Here is a 23,000-nt window from a genome sequence, read left to right on the forward strand (position 1 = left end):
CCAGACCCATAGAATGCACAGCGCCAAGAATGAACCCTGATATAAACTGTGGACTGAAGGTGGTATGATGTGTCAGTAGAGATTCATCAGTTGTAACATGTGCCATTCTCGTAGAAGATATTGATAATGGATGAGAGATTACATGAGTCAGGGCAGAGGATATAAGGGAAACTTGTACCTTATGCTCCATTTTGCTGTGAACCTAAAACTGCTGTAAAAAAGTATTAAAAAAAAGAAGACATTAAGAAAATTTGAAAACAAACTTCGGACTGGGAAGAAATATTTACAAAAGGTGTTTGATGAAGGACTTGTGTCTAGCTTATATAAAAGTTTTTTCTGTTTGTTTCTTACATCTCAATAAGAAAACAATTTCATTTTAAAAATGGGCCTGAAGATTTGAAGACTTTGGGCCAATGGTTATATATATGGATATGTGAATAAAGACGTGAAAAGATGTTCAACATCATAGTGATTGCTGCTGCTAAGTCGCTTCAGTCGTGTCCGACTCTTAGCGACCCCATGGACTGCAGCCTACCAGACTCCTCCATCCATGGGATTTTCCAGGCAAGAGTACTGGAGTGGGGTGCCATTGCCTTCTCCGTCATAGTCATTAGAGAAATGAAAATTAAAGCCACAGTGAGAAACTTTAACATACCCACTAGTGAAGTGAAAGTCGTTCAGTCGTGTGCGACTGTTTGTGATCCCATGGACTATATAGTTCATGGAATTATCCAGGCCAGAATACTGGAGTGGGTAGCTGTTCCCTTCTCTAGGGGATCTTCTCAACCCAGGCATGGAACCTGGGTCTCCTGCATTTCAAATTCTTTACCAGCTGAGCCACCAGGGGAGCCCAACATACCCACTAGAATGACTGTTGAAAAGACTGAACGTACTAAGCATTAGCGAGGATATATAGCAATTGCAACTCTCATACACTGCTGGTTGGAATGAGGGGAACAGTTTCTCAAAATGTTAAAACAGAGTTACAGATGACTCAGCAGTTCCGCTCCTAGGTATTTATAAAACAAAGTTGAAAACACATGAAAGCCTCTATACAAATATTCATAGCAGCATTATTCTTAAGCAAGCTTTCAAATGGAAACAACTCAAATGTCTAGCAAGGTATGAATAGATAGAAAACATTTCCATATAATTGGATGCTATCTGCCCTGCCATCCAAGAGACACAGGAGACGTGGGTTCCATCCCTGGGTTGGGAAGATCCCCTGGAGGAGGAAATGGCAACTGACTCCAGTGTTCTTGCCTGAGCAATCCCATGGACAGAGGAGCTTGGCGGGCCACACAGTTCATAGGGTTGCAGAGAGTTGGACACAATTGAGTGACTGAACACACACAGTAGTTAAAAAAAAAAAAAACTACTTACTGATAGATGCAATTATAAGGATGAATCTTGGAAACATTACATTAAGTGAAAGAAATCATATAGAAAAGACATCTATATGGAATTTCCAGATTAGGGAAAATTAGACAGAAAAAAGATCTTTGCTGCCCAAGTCAGGGGTGGGAGTGAGGATTGACTGCAAAGGGGCATGAGAGAACTTTTTTGGGGTGATGGAAGCATTATAAAGTATGACTGTGGTGATAATTGTACTACTGTGTGGATTTACTAAAACTTCTGTTCACTTAAATGAGTGAGTTGTGTGGGATGTAAGTTATTCCTTAAGAAAACCAACAACTTTGGATTTAAAAAATCCAGGACTTACAGAAAAAAAAATTTCATGAAGTCTTAACAATAAACTGAAAAATGAATCAGTGGCAACTGATAAATATATATGCAGGGAGTGATAAAATTTGGAAATTAGCATTTTGTAGGCATCAGGAATCAAAGATTAGATCAATTAAGAATCACCAGTTGATGCTAAATCTTGGAAATTTTGTTCGGGAGCAGAATATTTGCATAATGTAAAAATACTATTTTATAGACTGCTTATTACTTATAAGGAAACAGTAGTGCAGAGATTAGTCTTGACCACCATGTGATAAAAAGTAACATCACTAGTAAAGAGCAGGTGAATGTGTGTCCATCATTGTTGACACCTTTAGGACACATCACCTATGTACTATTCTTTCTGATGATGCATAACCTGAATTTAGTCACAAAGAAGCATTAGGCAAACTCCAAATAAGGACTGTTCTGTTAAAAGAGTAGGTGGTGGGTGGGCTGTATTACAAAATATTAGTGTCATAAACAACAGTAAGGTTGTAGAAATGTTCCAAAGTGATGGGTAAAGAGACCTAACAGTGAAATGCTATACCTAACCTAGACTGGATCCTAGATGGAAGAGAGAGAAAAATATGGTGTAGAGGATAGTATTAGGTCAGGTGACAATGATGGAACATGGACAATAGATTAAAAAATGTTACTGAGGTTGACAAGTATGTTGAGGTTATGTAAGAAAATAATTCTTAATACACACTGAAACATTTAGGGGTAAAGAGCGCTGATATATGTAATTCATGCTGTGAATAACTTTAGAAAAAAATGTGTAAAGAGGACAAACTTGTATGCACAAAGGTAAAGCAAGAGGTACAAAATCTTAAGCAACAGAGAATGGATAAATAATATACGGTATTCTCTGTACTATTCCTTTTGTAACTTTTTTGTAAGTTCAGAATTATCTCCGAATGGTTAAAATAAATTTTAATAAAAGTGTTTTGATTTAAGGCTCAAAGGTTTTTTTTCTGATGTGGTGGTAGTTGTTCATTTTCCTTTTTATTTCTTTTCTGATATTTTAAAGTATGTTGTAGGTTTTGGGGGGAGTTGAGATTGAAAGCTGGTAGGCAAATTTCATTCAAGCTTGTTATCAATTTGATAACTGACACTGAGTACTAAATGTAGACTAAACCTGTATGTTAATAATTAGCCTAAAGATATTCTGGTATAGCTATGCTCACTGAAAGGTTTTTAAATATTTAGACTGTGATCTTTTTTAAAAGATAATTTTATTTTTGGCTGTGCTGGGTCTCCGTTGCTGTGCAGGCTTTTCTCTAGTTGCAGAGAGTGGGGGCTGCTCTTTAGCTCAGGTGCTTGGGCTTCTCACTGTGGTGGCTCCTCTTGTTGTGGAGCATGGGCTCTAGGGTGTATGGCCTTGTTAGTTGTGGCTCCCAGGCTCTAGAGCACAGGCTCAGTGGTTGTACACAGGCTTAGTTACTCCAGGGCATGTGAGATCTTCCCATATCAGGGATTGAACCCATGGCTCCTACACTGGCAATCGGATTCTTTATGACTAGGCCACCAGGGAAGCCCTAAAAATTCATTAAAAAATTTTTTTTTTATTTTTAGTATCTTCAAAATGGCTGATAATTTGGATGAATTTATTGAAGAGCGAAAAGTCAGATTGGCCAGAGACAAAGCAGAATTGGAAAGTGATCCACCGTACATGGAAATGAAGGTAAAGTTAATCATTTTCTTCCAATATGTTTCATTAAATTGTCTCTGAAGATTACCCTCTTTAAATGCAAAATTTCTTCTTCTGGGAGTGAGAAGCTTGTTTCATATTTTAGTTTAACTGTGCTGTTGTTCTAAGTCTGAGACCCTGAACCTGGATAAGATTTCAGTAATTTTGAATGCAATTTTTCTTCTGTGGTGTTTTGTACCTCACAGTTTCTCTTCTCTCTTATTGGAGTTTTAATTAATAATTTATGTGCTTTCTAACATGATTAGGAGACTAGTTCTAATGCAAGGAATTTTCAGAATATAAATAGAAGTAAAAGCAATTTCTTATATTCTTTGTGAAAAGGTTCATTTTTTTAATGAATCAGTATCTTAAACATTTTTGAAATCTACAAAAATGAATTTATAAGGATAGTTTCTTTGTGTATTTACTTTTCAGAATATAAATTTGTTAAAATGTTTCTGAAAGCAGTGTCTGAAAAAGCTTTCTTAAAACTTTTCTAGCTTTGATATTTATTGAGACTACTGGGTACTGTGCTGGGCTCAGAGAATATAGCCATGGTCTAGACAGATGTGATGCTTTCTCCCGTGGGCTCAGTGTGTGTAATGAGAAACAGTGTGTATCTTAATCTATGCCATATGGGTCATCCTAATTAGAGGAATCGGATATAATGACTTGCCCAAGACAGTCTTGATTTTCTTGTTGTTCCAGTGTCTCATCTGGTTTAGCATTTGCCCTGGACAAAGGTATCCTGGTGGAAATGATAAATAACACGGACACCATAATTATAAAATAATTGTATTCATATAGCTAACATTTATTGTGTGCTAACTATGGGTGAGGCATAAAGTCTTTAGCGGTTACACTGATACTTCACATCATGAATCTATGAGATAAGTACTGTTGTCATTTTCCAAACGAGTAAACTGGTACATAGTGACGTTAAGTATGAGACTTAGGTGACAGAATAGTAGAACTAGGCTTTGACCCCTGGCAACCTGAATCCAGTGTTTATTCTCTTAACTATCTTTCCTTCCATAGTACCTGCCATGTACAAGGTGCTGTGCCAAGGACTTTACATGTATGATAGCATTTAATCATAAAATCCCAGTGAAGTAGGCAGAATTTTTGTCTGTTTTACAGATTCCAAAAATGAGGCTTACAGGGTTAAGTAAATCGTCCAGGCATGTACAGGATTGGATTCATGTGTCCAGCTCCACATTTTATGCCCTTAACCATTCTTTAGTACTAGGACTGACAGGTTTAGGAGGGAGTTATTAGATAGCTTTAAATATAGCTTTATTATGATTTCTACTCACTCCAGTGTTATTGCCTGGAGAATCCTAGGGACAGCGTGAGCCTGGTGGGCTGCCGTCTATGGGGTCGCACAGAGTTGGACACGACTGAAGCAACTTAAGCAGCAGCATTATGATTTCTAATACTATAGCAGATAGATAATAATCTTCAAGTCTTTAGGTCAAGTATCACCTATTCATTCAGGCCTTGCAGTTCCTCCGTTATCATTTCTGGGCCTCCTTACAGTTGTTCTTTTTTTTTTTTTTTTCCTGTTTCTCCTCTGTATCACTCACTACATATAACATAATCTAATTGTGTGTTGTATTTATTGTTTGTTATCACAGTAGTTTATAAGCTCTGTGATGGCAGAGATCCTTTAGTATTTCTTCACTTACCTGTTTTTGATGCCTAGGACAATATCTGGTGGGAACTCAGTGAATATTTGTTGATAAATCAGTGAGCTAAATAATAGAACATTGCAGCACTAATAAATACCTTTGAGTAATTCCTCAAACCTTACACTTAAATTTTGTTTTAAACATACTGAAATTAATTGTACATTTTTGGAATTTTTTTCCCCCACTGCTTTGTAAATATTATGTCTCTTTCAGGGAAAAGCATCAGAGAAGCTTTCTGAAAACAGTAAAATATTAATTTCCATGGCTAAGGAAAACATACCACCTAACAGTCAACAGACAAGGCGTTCTTTAGGTATGCTAAACTGAATTTAAGATATTCTTAGCAGGCTGTCATGAAGGAGCTTTGTCTTGTCAGAAAAAAAGACAATTTTTGAATTCTAGTAACTCCTTCCTTTCTGGAATCTTATATGTGACATTGTGGTCTACATATGAAATATAATGTATACTGAGAAACTTGTTCTCATTGTAACTGTTATTGTCTTGGTTATGATTTATGGAAATCATAGCCATAAGTAGGTATCATAATTGAAAATTTTGAATGGAAATTGTGTGAGAAAGTGTTAACTGTTGAATAATGGTGGACTTGCTTTTATTTAAAAATCAAAGAACTATGCTTAAAAGATAGAAAATATTACTGATGACTATTTTGAAATTGTAAATAAGTTAATATTTAGCTATATTGAGTCTTTGATTATGGTTTGGTATGAAAATATTTGGGATACTACCTCATTTTAGCTTTTTGGTAGGTGTATTTTTTTTTTTTTAAAGAAAATATATGAATATTTAAAAATTACCTTGTGAATTACTGATGATAACTGAACCTTTTTCACATTAAAGGAGTCAAATATGATTAATCCATTTGGTTAAAGCATTTCTCATGTGGATGACTTTTCATGGCCATGAGTATACTCCTAAGTTGTTAGTTGCTTTGCATTTGTATTCTGCTAGGAGTACATGGGGATGTTGGCCAAAAGACTGCTGAATAGTTTAGTGGGCTCTCTATCTCTACTAGAAGAATGCCATACTTTTAGTATCATATATATAGAAAACCTTTTCCATTCTGAGTCTGTTACAAATTATTGGCTAATATACAGCTTTTGCAGAGAAGGCAATGGCACCCCACTCCAGTAGTCTTGCCTGGAAAGTCCCATGGACAGAGGAGCCAGCCTACCAGTAGGCTGCAGTCCATGGGGTCACTAAGAGTTGGACACGACTGAGCGACTTCACTTTCACTTTCATGCATTAGAGAAAGAAATGACAGCCCACTCCAGTGTTCTTGCTTGGAGTATCCCAGGGACGGGGGAGCCTGGTGGGCTGCCGTCTATGGGGTCGCACAGGGTTGAACACGACTGAAGTAACTTAGCAGCAGCAGCATACAGCTTTTGAAGGGGGAAATAGCAACCCACTCCAGTATTCTTGCCTGGAAAAATCCCATGGACAGAGGAGCCTGGAGGGTTATATAGTTCATTGGGGTTGCAGAGAGTCAGACACGACTGAGCACGCACACATGCCTGCAGCTTTAGTGAACTAAGTATTATATTTTGGTTAAGTGCCTTAATCTCTAAGGCACTCAGTTTCTTTATAACATAAAGAGGTTAGATTATCTTCTAGCCCTAAAATTTTATGAATTGAAAATTTAATTATTCTGAGAGAGAGTTTTTTGAAAGTTTGATAGTAGGTTCTCTCAAGCACTAAGGTGAATCACTGACTTTCTGGAGTTATGAGTTGCTTTGGAATGTGGCTGTCATGCCTTTGCAACCTGGCATCAATTATTTAAGCTCTTTGTTTCCTCATCTTAAGAATTGTGTCTATCTTAAAAGGTTATTGTGGCAATAGTTGAATATGTATGAAAAGATGATTGGTGCATTATTGATGGACAGTAAATATTAATTTCCATGACTTTTTACATTTTTAAACTAGGTTTTTTATTTTTTATTTATTTATTTTTTTTAAATTAGGGCCGCCCGGCCTCCGCGCAGCCCGGGCCGGCGGGGGAGGTGCCGAGTGGCACATCGCGGGCGCTCGCCCGCCCCGCGCCGCCCGCTCACGCGCCGCCCCCCCGGCCCCCCTGCCCGGCCGCGGCAGCCATGGCCGCGCGCTCAGGTTTTTTATTTTTAAGAACTATATTAAAACTTATTCTTTATTACATTCACAAATCATGTAGAGTTTAAAGTCCAACTTAACAGATAATGACTTCTCCCTCTTCCCTAACTGGTATCCCTTATTCATTCACAGGACTTTATTTACCATTAGTGTGCTCATTACTCCTTAATCTCTATCCTAATTCCAGTTTCTTTGGTGAACTCCAGACCTATATGTCTAATGTTTTAATGACATCTGTACTTGGATGTCTTGGACTCAGAATCAACATGTGCAAAATTAACTTGACTCCTTTCAAACTTAAGTGAGCTGGTTTTGTGGTCATCTTTGACCTTTTCCCCCTTTTTGTATCCCACAGCGAATAATTACATAGTTCAGAGATTCTAACATCTAAACCTCAAATAAGTTGACTTTTCTCTAATTCCATAGAGATCATTTTATGTAGGCGTCCATTGGCTTTCACTTAGATTTTTTTTTCTAGTGTTCTTTTTGTTGTACAATCTAGCCTTCTCTATTAAGTCTCTGCACTGCCAGTTGATGTCCTCCCCCAAACCGAATCTGATCACGTTAGTCTCTATTTCAAACCCTTCAATGGATTCTTGTTTCCGTTACGGTGATTTTACTCTTTTATTACCTTTACCAGATTGTGTTGGCCATCCCTACCTTATACTCCTGTGACATTGGCTCTTCCCTTGAAGAACAGTTTTGAACTCGTTCAGCTCTCTATTTTACCCCAATAGCACCCCAGCTTTTCTGCCATTGTACGTTCATTGCTTAACACAGTGTCTGGCACTTTGGTGTTTAGAAAAGATATTTTGAATGAATGAAGTTCCCATGGCAAAAATAAGCAATTTTTTAGGTGTATAGAATTTAATTTTCTGGATTATTTTTTTTAATTGCCAACTGAAGTATAATTATTTTTGATGCACATTGAATCTTTCTAAAGAATAATAATTTGATTTTGTATCTTCGAGCATTCAGTTACTGATTTCTTGCCTGGATAATTGTGGTCTTAAGATTAGGACAAATACTTAATTTTTGATGTTAGGAAAAATGTAAAGTAACTTGGCAACAGTTTTCTGTAAGTGATTTGAGGAATTATAAAACAAACTGGTCTAAAATTTATACGTTGAATTAAGCTCAGTGACACCATACTTTGAGTAATAAAGCATAGTAGCTATCAGTGATAGGTAAACTGGCAATATTTGTTTTAGCCAACGAAGACTGTCTATTAATAGCTCATTGTACAGCTGTCATGTACTGCTGCTGCTGCTAAGTCTCTTCAGTCGTGTCCGACCCTGTGCGACCCCATAGACGGCAGCCCACCAGGCTCCCCTATCCCTGGGATTCTCCAGGCAAGAACACTGGAGTGGGTTGCCATTTCCTTCTCCAATGCATGAAAGTGAAAAGTGAAAGTGAAGTCGCTCAGTCATGTCCGACTCTTAGCGACCCCATGTACCACTACATTTTTATGATTATGTAAATTCATTTCTGTTAGACGATGATATTCATGGATAATGCTTATCCATGTAGCTCCTTCTTCCACCATTTATACCTCTGAGCAAAGGATTTGAGGAGTGTTAAGACTTCTGCAAGTCTTAATCTACAAGACTTCGCTTACTTCAAATACCAGGTGCAAGTGTGGGGTTCACGGGCCATCCTTCCTTCAGATGAACTGTTTCTACCACCTCAAGTTTGATAACTCTCTAGATGACTCCCAGAGCTCAGGAAAGTGCTGTATTTATCATTACCGGTTTATTACAGCAAAAGGATACAGATCAGCCAGCCAAAGGAAGAAACATACAAAACAGGGCCTGGTCTGGGAGGGTCCGAACGTGAAGGTTCCATCAGCCTCAGGGATGTGTTACCCTCCTAGCACATTAATAGGTGACAGTATAGAGTACTGCCACCTAGGAAGCTCACCTGAGCTTTGGTGTCTAGAATTTTTACAGGGGTTTCATTGTATAAGCATGAATGATTTTGTCACTGTCCATGTGGCTCATTCTCTCCAGACCTCCTACTTTCCTGAGGTCAGGCTGATGTCACATGGGTCAATGGGCCAACACTCCAATTACATGTTTGATCTTTTTGGTGTGAACAGTCCCTATCTGTATTATCTCTTTAGCTTAAACCATCTAGGGACTCATTGTGAGTCACCTTATTAGTATCAACTTAGAGGTTTGTTCTGGGGACCTGTCATGAGTAACATATGATCTCATGACTCAGAAGATTCCAAGAATTTAGACGTTACCTCCCAGAGACAGAGGCTAGCTAGATTCTTTCTTATACACAGCATGTGCATGGCTTAGTTAATATATGCTGATGAAATGGTGTCATTGATAAGGAGTTGGTTAGAATTATTTAGATTTAATGAAATTATGAGAAAATCGGCTGAAAACAATCTGTAAAAGCAAATGCTGTTTTCCATTTCCCTAAACCATTTCTAGGCATAATACTTGTTATTATTTTATTTAAAAGTCCTAAACCTTTCTGACAAGCTCATTTTCATGTTTCATAAGCATTATTGATGAGAAATGCTTCCTTTAATCTTTTAAATTTAGTTCTGTTATACCTCAGTCAAAGATCATCCCCTCATCCTGTCTCTTCTTTAGAGAAGTTGAACATTTCCCTTTAGATTGGTTGAGGATTATTCTTTTCATTTTGATGTTTTATATCCTGGAAGACATTTTTAATAAGTAATACAGTAAATACTTTCAACGTTTTTTTTGTATGTGTGTATTTTGACTTTACATCCATAGATTTTGTACCGCTTTTAAAGTGTAGTTCCTGGCTCAATGATAGGGATGAGAGCATTGCTGTATTTAAGGGTTTTCCCCCCTTTGTTTTTCATTAAAGAAATAAAGGAAAACGTGCACATGGTAAAAAAAAAAAATTGACACAGAAGTATATAGCATGAGAATTGATGATCCTCCTAACCTTGTCCTCTGGTTATTTAGCAGTTTCTTGTATACAGTTTCATGACTAGACTGCACACATGTGTATAACCCTCTCTTCTTTTTCTGTATATGGTAGCATAAATCCTGTTGTGCGTTTGAAGATACCACCATTTACAGTATAGGGGCATGACCATGACCTCTTGAGATTAAAAAGAACCTTGCTGTTTATTGACAGACCTGAAACAGTTATTGTCTGCTGCTAGGGTTTCCACTGCAGACTGGCTGTTGGTTGCTGTCTGGAACTTAGCTTGTAAATAGTTTCTTACACTGATAAAAAGAATGGGTCATTGTGCCTAAACTTTATATAAACCATATGGTTTATGTAGAGTACCTGCTTTCTGTCTGTAGAGTCTGGAATTTTGGTACGTACTAGGCAGAGGGTGCCTGAGTGACCAGCTCCTATTAAAAACCCTGGGCACTGAGTAGGGAGCTTCCCTGGGAGACAACACTTCACGTGTGCTGTCACGGCTTGTTGTGCAGGAATTAGGCATGTCCTGTATGATTCCACTGGGGAAGAACTCTTGAAGTTTGAACCTAGTTTACCCTGGACAGTGCCACATTCCTGTTAGTTTTGCTTTGTATCCTTTCAGGGTAATAAACCATAATTGTGAGTATAATGGCTTCTGCATTCTATGAGTCCTGTCAAGTCAACAAACCTGGGGATGGCTTTGAAGACTCCCAACACAGTCCTTTTCAGTCTTTATTTTTTCTGGTTCCTTTCTCTCTCCCTCACCTCTAAACTTTGGATACTCCAGAATCCATCTTTAATGTTTGTAGGCCCTAGGTGTTTTTTATCCATCCGCCATTTCTAGGCAGTATCTCTCACTCATATCAAAGTGCCATTGATTTCAGGCTCCAGAACCTCCAAAATTTATTTTGGTTTTCATTCTTAGAAGTCAAGTAAATCTGCAAGCAAAAAGTTTGCAGATTATTGAAGTAAGAAAAAATTTTATTCTTGTTACTAGAAATTAGTATGATTTTTAAAAATTATTCTAAATACAGTTGTGCTTATGGAAATTTGGAAAAGAATTATAAGGAAGGAAAATTACATTGCTGCAATTTAAAAATAATATCAGCAAAGAAACAACAGCAGAGTTTCATATTGCAGCGTCATTCTAGGGTTTAACTAAAAAAGATTTTGGATATTAGACAAAATATCAGAAAATTGTTTTTACTAATTTTTAGTAGTACTTTTAATTGTCACTCCTTGTAGCATGTGTGGTCTTGAGTGAGTGAAGTCGCTCAGTCATGTCCGACTCTTTGCGACCCCATGGACTGTAGTCCCCCAGGCTCCTCCATCCATGAGATTCTCCAGGCAAGAATACTGGAGTGGGTTGCCATTTCCTTCTCCGGTTTCTCTTATTCAAAGCTAAATCCCAAACATTCTGCCTCTTTGTTGTAGTTTGTACAAGTCAAATGGGTCCTTTGTAATGATGTCTTTTAGCTGAAGTTCTCCTCAAAGTGTTTGCATCTCTTGATAAGTCATTTGCTTATGGAAAGGCTTAGTATTATTTCCTATAATTTGTCCTTTGATTATTTTGATGTAATACTTTTTGATGGTAATATAATACTGAAAAGAAGAAACTAAGTGTTCCATGGTAATCTGTAAAGTATTTACTATGAGTGCTATTTAGAAAATTAAAACTAATTTTTAAAAGATTACACACTGTGGTTTTAAATATTTAACCCATAGCCACTATGGAAACCAGATACTTTTAATTGCTCTAACTCTGAAGCATAATGTTAACTTAGAGTCACTGATGTTGTATTTGGTGAAGTGACATCACTTCAACTGACCCTAAGGTGACACTGATGCTTTACTTGCCCCTGGAACAATCAGAAGACAACTGCCCTGAAAAAGTAAGTTCACCATATTTTTCAGTTCCTTAAGTCAGTTAGGATCCCATTGTTAATACTTAAAGTCCACAGAATATTTAAATTGTTCTATACAGTTCTTAATTTTATGTCTATGACCTACCTCTAATATTGTAAAATATTGGTACCAGATAACAAAAATAATTAAAAACTAAGTATTTTCTGTTGACTGAACATTTAGTTAATAAAATTTTAGATAATTCTGAAGGTATTATGTATTCTCACTCATTTTTTAAGACAGTTATTACAAATACTATTTGAATCAATAGTAAAAAGCAGATACTCATGATAAACTTCATATGAATAGTAATTATAGATGAAAATGAACCATACTTTTCTTTATTTTCTTTCATATAAACCCACCAAGCAGAGTTGAAAATCAGCAGTAAAAGCCACCTTAAATACATGACTTAAAAAGATGTAAATTACTTGTTCTGCTGAGTAGGAAAGCTGAGCACATTGCGGGGCATCATCCTTCTAGCATTGTTTTCTTTTCCTCCTTGACACAATAATGCATCCATTGTGACCCTGTGTAACTAGAGACATGTAACTCTGGTTACTAGTCATTATGCTTACTCTTTCTATGCAATTATACTCCTAAAAGCAGAAATGAAATACTAAGAATAGTGTTTTTCTTCTTAATCTTTCTCTTACTCAGGCATTCATTCATATATTCATATACACATTTATTGTAAAGTTGAATAAAGCGTGGACCATGCATTCATGGATTTTATAGTTTAATTTCATGTCTGAAATTCCTTTCTGAATGTGAGAAGCAAGCCATTTTTCTCTTAGGCTTAAATTCTGTCTCTTTGAAAATAGGTTTTTAAATTTTCTTTGTGAGGAAAGAATGTCTTTCTCAGATGAATTTATATGGAATGCTTTAGGTTCTTCTGGAAGAGAATTGGGAGCATGAGTAAGAGGTGTCTTTAAGGAGTCCTCTGTCATACCCTCGTCATTAGGAGTTAAGTAGGCCAGGAGTGTTTATGAAGAGAATTCGGGTTTTTATGGTAGGAAGGGGAATTTAGTATTACATAAAAATCAATTGACATTCATTTATATTTATACTACTTTGGTTTTATTTTTGCTCCTGAAACATTTTAGTGATGTAACAAAGCAGTGATACGACCAGTCATGAAAAGTTTCCATCATTTAGATGCATTATGAGGAATAAGGCAGAAAAAATGGTAATATCCTTGTTGGTGTATTACTTACAGTCAGTTGTTTCATCTGTATTTCTTGTAGCTGACTTTGAGGAAAATTAATTTTGTTCAGAAATAATATTTTATACTTTAGTATTGCTTGCTGCTGCTGCTGCTAAGTCGCTTCAGTCGTGTCCGACTCTGTGTGACCCCATAGATGGCAGCCCACCAGGCTTCCCCGTCCCTGGGATTCTCCAGGCAAGAACACTGAAGTGGGTTGCCATTTCCTTCCCCAATGCATGAAAGTAAAAAAGTGAAAGTGAAGTTGCTAAGTCGTGTCCGACTCTTAGCGACCCCATGGACTGCCGCCTACCAGCCTCCTCCGTCCATGGGATTTTCCAGGCAAGAGTATTGGAGTGGGGTGCCATTGCCTTCTCCGTTAGTATTGCCTAGTAGGACTAAAAAAGCGAAAGAGGCTTCAGAAATTGAAACACTTATGTGATATCGGTGCTTGACATAGTGTTTTAGTATTAAAAATATTTTTAAAGTATATAATTTGATTTTAATTGTTTTATTAAGATACAATTTACATACCATAGAGTTTACCCATTTAAATTGTACAATTCAGTGGTCTTCAGTGTATTTACAAGTTGTGCAGCCATCGCTATGGTCATCACCCCAAAATGTAATTCGATTTTTGAACTCTTGCATAAGAAGGCCCTACTCAAAATGGAAGTTTTTCTTAGAAAACTAAGATTCTTCTACAGAATTTCTATTTGGAATGACAAAACTCTAGAAATGGATAGTGGTAATGATTGCACAACATTTTCAATGTACTTAATACCAGTGAACTGTATGCCTGAAAATGGTTAAAATGTCTGTTTTACCACAATAAAAATTAATATCCATTTATATGAAATCAGAATTGGCAACTTTAAAATTTTTTGGAAATTTCAGCCTAAACCATGCATGGCTGGTTTTTTCAGACATGTTATATTCAATATCCTGTGATAAACCATAATGGAAAGGAATATGAAAAACTCCCTGGGTTGGGAAGATCCCCTGGAGAAGGGAAAGGCTACCCACTCCAGTATTCTGACCTAGAGAAGTCCATGGACTATACAGTCCATGGGGTCGTAAAGAGTCGGACATGACTGAGCGACTTCACTTTCATTTTTACATGTATATGTGTAACTAAATAACTTTGCTGTACAGCAGAAATTAGCACAACATTGTAAATCAGCTATACCTCAATTAAAAAATTGTTATGACACATATTCTTTTATGTTAGAATATCACATTATTAATTTTCACAGACTGAAAGACACATATTAAAGTTGTTGTAGGTATTTTAAAAGAAATTTCAGCAGAATTAAAAGAAGAAGTAAAGGTAATTGGCTTTTCTTTGCTTTAATTTTGCTGTCCTTCAAAAAGCGAGATGGGAGGGACTTCCCTGGCAGTCCAGTGGTTGAGACCTCACCTTCCAATCTAGGGGGTGTGGGAACAGATCCCTGTTTGGGGAGCTGGCATCCTGCAAGCCTTGCAGCCAAAAAACCAGAGATAGAGCAGAGACAATGTTGTAACAAGTTCAATAAAGACTTTAAAAATGGTCCATGTCAAAAAAAAAAAAAAAAAAGCAAGATGGCAAACAATGCAGAGCCATCTATCTAAAGGGGGAAGAACTAAATATAACACACACCCACATAGTACTATGAAGACACCTTTTATAGATGTATTAAAAACCTCTGGAAGAAGACACAGATACAGCAGTGTTGGTTGTTCTGGGCGGGAGAAGTGGGTGGGAGGGATATTTTCCATTGTTTGAATGTGTTACCTATTGAAACATTTCAAATAAAAAATTTATTATCCTGATCCAAGTCTCAGAATCCACATGACTGTGTTCCTTCCTACTGTGCTTTGTTATAAGACACTGCATTGAAATTGAGATTGGGTTGCAATGAGCTACATTGCTTAAGAAGTTGTTTTCTTTCTAGGAATTGATTATGGATTAAGTTTACCACTTGGGGAAGACTATGAACAGAAGAAACATAAACTGAAAGAAGAATTGCGACAAGATTACAGACGCTATCTTACTCAGGTAATGAGTTCTAGTAACTCATGTGGTTTTGTGCTTTAGAATTTACCTCCTGAATTTATTTTCATAAGATTTTTTAGTCATATACATTAATATTTACATTTTTAGGGGTATCTAGCAATGTACTGCAGCGAAAGTTAAGTGATACATATGACACTGATAGAGAAAAAAATGATTCTGAGCATTGGTGCCATGAAATAACAGACTCTTGACCTTTTAAGGAGGACAGTGGGTTCTAATTTTAAATGAGATTGTAAGTTCTTGTTGTTCATGTTTTTTGTAAAGTAGTCATGGTGTAAAATAGCCCAGCCTACTACTCTCTTCCCCTCAACCATGTATTAAAATGACATGTGGAGTTCTAGTTTCTAATTATTTTCTTAAGAACTAAGCTTATAAAACGTCATTCAGCATATTTCCTTAACTATCAGGTTTTGCTTTATGGTTTAATCTATTTACTTAGTGGAACTCTTGTTTTAAGTATTTTTTGTTAAATTATATGATAACTAATTATTATAAGTTTTAAAATATAGTTTACTAGGTTATAAATGTATCTAAAACAGTCATCATGTTTCTAGTCATCCCAAGAGATTCTTTAGTTTCTTCCTGCTTTGTAATGTTTATTCCACATGTATGAATCGTCTCTTATTCATTCTGATTTGACATAAAGAGAAAGGACTTTGAATACTTTTTACCAATGGTTTGTTTCCCTTGACTTTAGGGTATTACACAAGCAAAAAGAAAGGTAGGGTTGCCTGCAAAATGTTCTTCTTTACTGTTTTGTTTTAGATCCAGTAGCTTGTGATTATTTGCATATATGATATTGTTGTTCACAAACTAATAAAAATAACTTCATTTGTGATTCAGAGACTTTTTAATGGCACCGTTTTGGATCCTTGCTTTTAGCAAAATGACACTCTATACATTGTACATTTCCATTAGTGCAATCAAGCATTCTTTTTGATTCCTGCTTTGCATTTGTTTTTGTTGCTTTCTTATGCATCTTTTAGAAATATTCTGCAGCTATTGTAAATTCATTTGTTCTCAGCATGCACGTTTTTGTTCTTCAAAATAATTATAATTGTACTAGTTGCATTAAGATTAATAAAACGACAGAATATTTAAGATACTCTAAGATATTTTTGAACTGTTTGTTGTCAGTCTGGATTACTCGATATTTTGGTTCCCAAACCTGTGGATTACATTTGCAAACATATATTGGAAAATGACTGTTTTTAAAATGAATCTCACACATCCATTTATCTTTCAGCCAACACTTTTTAAACACTTGTCATGGAGATGAATCTGGTATGAATTTTGTCTTCAAGGGGCTTAGAATCTAGTTGTAGAGATAACATTTATACAATTCAGACAGTGATAATTCTTAACAAGGCAGGTACTGTAATGATCAGGAAAGGCCTCCAGATTTTTGACTGATCTCCTTGTCCTGATTCTCAGCCCATTCTCCATAATACTTTCCAGCATGATCTTGTCCCTTACCAGTTGAAATCCTTCTGTGTCTCCTCTCTGCCTTCAGGATAAAAATCCAGATTCCTTAGCATGACATGAGTAGTCTCTTCACGATCTAGCCTGCCTCCCTGGCCTTGAGCCTCATTGTCCTCTCCCCTTCCCTACCGCTCCTTGGCTGAGGTTTTCCTTTAGTATCTGCTATAGTCCGTGGGGCCGCAAGAGTTGGACAAAACTTGCGACTAAACCACCACCACTTTCACTTGTGGATTTTACATTATTTTATAGACACAACGTTTTTAAAAAAGAATGGCACTGGAAGGTATAAGAAGAAATTGCCTTCATGAAAGAGAAGAATTGAGGAGCACAAATCTTTAAATGTAAAGGGCTGTGAAGGAATTTTTGGTCTTACATCATAAAGAATATAGTTGTGGTAGAGGAACAGTAGTTCCTTAATATGACAAAGACAATTTTTGGTTGACATCTGAGAAAGCGGGAGTGGAGAGGAAAGCAAGGGAAAAAGAAAATTATGTAGGATATGGGGAGGCGGCTGCCATGGCTTCCTTGACCCCTGGAATATGTACAGTTTCCAAGTCCCATTCTCTCTGGATTTCTTGTGGCTTCCAGACTTTTGCAAGAGTATTAACTTTAAAAAATGATTAAATCTTAAAGTTCTGCCAAGAAGAACCACTTAAACAGTTAACTACCATCTTTCTAGTCTTTAGAATAAAAAACACTTGGCCATCTAAACACAAAAAGAACATATTCTCAGAAGAAGTTTTTAAACTGAGTCAGTAAATTATTTCCAGCCCAGATCTCTCTCCTGAACCTCAGACTCTTGACATTTTCACTTAGAAATCTAGTGGGAATCTTGTGTTGAGCATGTCTAAAAAGGGAACTCCAGATTTCCAGTCTTTTGACTCCCATCCCCTAGAAGCCTGTAGGCTACCTATAAACTATTCTTTTCATTTTATTTATTTATTTTTTGGCCACAGCACTTACCACCTTCTAACATACTGTAGAATTACTCTTCATTGTGTTTATTATTTCTTGTCAGTTTCCCCTGCTGGAATGTGAACTTTGGGAAGGCAAAGATCTTTTGTTTTCTTCACTGTTAAGTCCCAGATGTATCGAACAGTGTAGACATTGTTGCACTCAATAATTACTAAATGAATGAGTGAATGATTAAAGTTCAGCAAAGCTCACTGTGTCATCCTTATTACTAGTTTTTTTCATTTTATTGAAAAGTACAGACATCATTCTGGGCCGGCTTTAAAGTTGGGCATGGCTTAATGAAGGAATAAGGATGCAGTATCTCTGTATGCTCAAAATTGGAACTCTGTTTTTTGATACATGTGTAACTACAAAATGACTAGGTTTACATTGTACTTTGGTATATAGGGATCAGACTGATTCAGGGATCTAGTTGTGTGTCAAATTGTTTCTCTTACTAAATAAGCTTAGAATTTATATAACCACCTTTCAAATTAGCTTTTGTAGCACAGCTTATTTCTAAATTCAGATTAGTCTTTTATCAATTATTTTGTTCCCATGATGTTTTGAGTATAACTCTGTTGCAGTACATTATATTGTAGTTATTTGTTTCCATGTTTGTTTCATCATTTGAATTATAAATCTCTTAAATATAGGGAACATATGCTATCTTTTTCTCCCTGTCACCTGTAAAAGTAACAGAAAAGTATTAGATTGCTTGTTTTATGAATACAGAAAAGTCATAGAATTAGGTTAATAAGTATTGATTGATTTAATACTCATTACCTAATAATATAGATGTTGTTATTATTATTGTTTTACAAACAGCAGCAGATAAATTAAGTAACTTCTCCAGATTATATGACTACTCAGCACCAGTACCAGAAAGTTGGGGATTATATATATTTTTTATAAATCTCTTGTGTTTGTTTTATGGTGTTCAAAGCGATTTTACATTTTTTAAATCCTTCTTGATCGTGTAGCAGCTTTGTTAAGGCAGAACAGATTCCAGTTTCATTTTACAGAAGAAAGTCTGGATCAGAGAGATTAAGTGACTTGCTCAGTGTAGCACAGCTGAAAATTGTTGTAGCTGGTCCAAGAGCCCAGGCCTTTGGATTCCTAGTCTGATGCTCTGTCTGTCACATTGCATTACATAAATGCTTAATGGACAGGAATGGAGAGGCTCAGAAAGAAATAATGTTCATAGTTTATATCTTCTGGCATTTAAATAGATATCCATAATTGCAGAGAAATTAGAAAATTCTCTTTTCTAATTTTGGTATAGTCTTCACACATTTGTAGTTTCTGTCTTCATCTCCATTTCATTCTGTTGCTCTGAATAATGTAATAATTTAGACTATATTAATAGAATGTAAAGCACATTTATGAAGCATTTTATAAAGTCAATTAGGTAATATATTTTTTTAATGTGTGTGTCTATATACAGAAAAATTTTCTATCCACGAGTGAAACAGATCCATCTACTCTGGGAGTTTCCCTTCCTATTGGTGAGAGGTTATCTGCTAAGGTAGGTGGATAGGAATAGTTGTTATGGATAGCAGTTTCTTGAGGCATCAAAATCATGAAAGAGCATATTCTTGATTTAAATGCAAACAAGTTTACGTCATTTTCCATACTTGATTTTTTTCAAAATCTGTTGAGTCTCTAGTGCTGTTTAAAAAATGTTTTGGAATGTTACATTTGTAACCATGTAATATGCTATATTCCTTTAATATATTAATTGAATATTCAGAATTCATTTTTTAAAGCATTGATTTCTAAGCTATAAAGTTCATGGTATATGAAAAAAATTATCAGTGAGATGAGTGGATGAGAGTATGCTGCTAAGTCACTTCAGTCGTGTCCGACTCTACGCGACCCCATAGACGGCAGCCCATCAGGCTCCCCCGTCCCTGGGATTCTCCAGGCAAGAACACTGGAGTGGATTGCCATTTCCTTCTCCAATATATGACAGTGAAAAGTGAAAGTGAAGTTGCTCAGTCATGTCTGACCCTCAGCGACACCATGGACTGCAGCCTTCCAGGCTCCTCCGTCCATGGGATTTTCCAGGCAAGAGTACTGGAGTGGGGTGCCATTGCCTTCTCCAGGATGAGAGTATACTGAGCTTTTATATAGGAGACTTTTGGGCTATTTGAATATGTGTTCTATCACAAATAAATGTATATTATCTTAACAGCGGGTAGTGATTAAGCACTGTATTCCTCTTGCAGATATTCAGATTCCCAAGCTAGATCAGAATCATGATATATAAAGCAAATAGACAGTAAGTTTCAAAAGACAGCCTCACTTCTTACAAAACTTTTTTAGATTGTGCTATTTCAATGATGCTAAAATTATTGGGGCTTAAGAACATTTCCTAATACAACATATTTATGTTTCAACAGAACATTGATGTTATAACACTTTAGTTACTATGATAATTTTATGTTTGTATGTTTTAAATAGAACGAAGATCTTTCCTTAAACTTGGGAAGGAAATGGATAGAAGCAGGTCTTTCAAGGGTGAGGTGTGAGGAATTAGAGGCAAGAGATACCCTTGAGAATGAAAGTAGGAAGGTAGCCTGGTCAAATCTTGGAAACATGCTAATGACAGACCTACTGGCAAACACATTCATGTACTTCCTGGTGGAAGAGATTTATTTATGAATGCTTTTGGCAGAGTGCACCAGGATTCTCTAGGATTGCTGTTGGTAAAAACAAAGCTAGAATTCAGGGACTTACTGGTCACAGGTCCTAAGAAGGTATCATCTAAGTCAAAAAAAAAAAAAAAAAGTGTTTCAAAATCAAAGCCATGCCCTTATGTTAGAGATCTCGTGTGTTAATTGGAACTTAAGCATGTAGTAAACCTTATTTTAATGTGGCCAGAATGGACGAGGGGAAGTGCACTGGTGGTCTCTGATCTCTTCCTGCATCTCCTGTGCCTTACAACTATTCCTGCCTTTGATATTATTAGTAAAGTTTGATGCTGAGTAGGATCTCTGAATTGTATGAGTCTGATTTGACTGTTAGGTACTTTTTCCTAATGTTGAAATTAGCATTGCCTTTTTTTTTTTTTTTTTTTTTAACATTGCCTTTTGGTTTTCTATTTTAAGGAAAGGTTGAAACTTGAACGTAACAAAGAATACAATCAATTTCTCAGGGATAAGGAAGAATCCACTGAAAAGTTCAGACAGGTAGAAAAGAGTACTGAGGTAGGTTTTGCTTCTAAATAAATCTTTACATGCTGAATATTTGTACTCACTTGAAAATATTTTTATATTATTAAACATTTCACTTAGTTTTTATATAAATATTTAAAAAGTTAAGCCAAACTGAACCAAACACAGGAGAGAGATTTAATTTTGTAAATGGTTTTATCTCATACTGAAGAACTTACTCTGCTTTTTAACTTTAACTTCATGGAGGGGATTTAATTTTAGAGATTGGTTTTAAGTAATGTTTGTTTATATTTTAAGTGATTTTTTTATACTGAAAAATTTCTAGCTGTATGTATGTATATACATATATATGTAAAGAAATATAACCAAATTTAAGAGTGGTTGAAAAATTTACTGCATCCTATATTCTCTGTGTTGAGAAGGCATTTAATTTGAAATACTCTGAACAAATATTTAACTGCCAAAATATGTGTAAAATCTCCTTGGGATAGTTTATCTTCTCTTTTTGTAACAATCTATACATATTATTGTTGTCTATTTATTTTGTATTTATTAAGTTTTATTAAAGGATAACACTTCCTTGAAGGTTATTTCCTAAAGAAAAGATATTTTTTATGGGTGATTAAGCCTTTGAGTTGAGATGGTAAATAGCTTAAACATCATTTTAGAATTTAATTACCTTTTAGAAGATAGCATCTCATTAAGATTTTTTTCTTCTTTTTTTAATTAACCAGCAGAAGAATCAAAGAAGTAAAAAACCTATCAGTCAGGTTAAACCTGATTTACCTTCACAAATACAATCATCTTTCGAAAATTCAGAGGGTCCTAGAAAAGATGTCTTAACTCCTTCAGAGGCATATGAAGAACTTCTAAACCAAAGACGACTAGAAGAGGACAGGTACCGAAAATTAGATGATGAAATTGAATTAAGGAACAATAGAAGAGTCATTAAAAAGACTGATGAAGAAGTGGGCATTTCCAGTAAAAAACATCAAAGGTTTGACAGCACGACTGACATTCCAGATAGAAGATTTCACAGGTTTAATGAGGATCTTGCTTTTGATAAACAGTCTTACAGACCAGGCTATGATCCAGAAGTAAGTGAAGACATGGATGAGAGGTTTAGATATGAAAGTGATTTTGATAGAAGACTTTTGAGAGTTTATACAAAAAACAGGTATTTACAACTTCATTTTTATTTTCTTTATTTGCTTAATATTACCCTTGTTACTTTTTATCATTATGTTAGAGAGATGCTGTTTCATTTGATGTACATATTTGATTAATTTTAGGATGCTATCAATTTTATACCATAATTTATGTGTCACTGAAGAACAAAGGAAACAACTCATGATAAGGAAAAAGAGACCCAATTAAAAAGCTAGGACACTGAAAGGCTACAACTTCAGAAAAGGGAAATAAACTTTCCCACAGAAAAGGACAGAAAAGAAACTTCCACTTCTCAAACTTGGCACTGAGTGGAGGGAGTTAAAAAGAACTTCCCTGAGAATTTGAAGTGTAAGCCAGTACTGATTCAGGTTTTCAGTCTGAATTCATGCTGCAGTATTGTCCAAAACCGGAGAAGGCAATGGCAGCCCACTCCAGTACTCTTGCCTGGAAAATCCCATGGACGGAGGAGCCTGGTGGGCTGCAGTCCATGGGGTCGCTAAGAGTCAGACACGACTGAGCGACTTCACTTTCACTTTTCACTTTCATGCATTGGAGAAGGAAATGGCAACCCACTCCGGTGTTCTTGCCTGGAGAATCCCAGGGACAGAGGAGCCTAGTGGGCTTCCGTCTATGGGGTCACAGAGAGTCGGACAGGACAATTCCAAAACAGCCCTGAGGTGAGAATTCATTAGGAATGATAAGGAAATTCTCACCCTGAGGTGAGAATGAGTTATCTCATTCTCCTAGGGTGCCATGGTGACTGGCATGAGAAAAATAACTTCTCCCTGCAATAATTGACTTACAGCCAGATTCAAGGCTGTTTGAGTTTCAGAAGTTAAAATGTAGGCGGGGGGGCGGGGGTGGGGTGGGGGGTGGGGTGGGGGGGGTGGGGGGT

At 36.2% G+C, this 23,000-nt stretch overlaps 1 protein-coding gene across 14 annotated transcripts in view; it reads left to right on the forward strand.

Annotated features, from left to right (window-relative positions):
- The window catches only part of CSPP1 (centrosome and spindle pole associated protein 1), a 192,467-nt gene that overhangs the window by 91,604 nt on the left and 77,863 nt on the right, over positions 1-23,000 (forward strand). For 10 of the 14 annotated variants that reach the window (XM_070802623.1, XM_070802624.1, XM_070802625.1 and 7 more), the window contains 7 exons: positions 3,304-3,412; positions 5,323-5,422; positions 15,199-15,302; positions 16,018-16,041; positions 19,204-19,284; positions 20,870-20,968; positions 21,670-22,112. In XM_070802623.1, the coding sequence (XP_070658724.1) occupies positions 3,314-3,412; positions 5,323-5,422; positions 15,199-15,302; positions 16,018-16,041; positions 19,204-19,284; positions 20,870-20,968; positions 21,670-22,112 (950 nt within the window). In that variant the 5' untranslated portion in view covers positions 3,304-3,313. The remainder of the gene's footprint in view (positions 1-3,303; positions 3,413-5,322; positions 5,423-15,198; positions 15,303-16,017; positions 16,042-19,203; positions 19,285-20,869; positions 20,969-21,669; positions 22,113-23,000) is intronic. The other 4 variants (XM_019973523.2, XM_070802626.1, XM_019973522.2 and 1 more) reach the window with 3 other exon arrangements.

Source organism: Bos indicus, chromosome 14, assembly GCF_029378745.1.
Source record: "Bos indicus isolate NIAB-ARS_2022 breed Sahiwal x Tharparkar chromosome 14, NIAB-ARS_B.indTharparkar_mat_pri_1.0, whole genome shotgun sequence".
NCBI lineage: Eukaryota > Metazoa > Chordata > Mammalia > Artiodactyla > Bovidae > Bos > Bos indicus.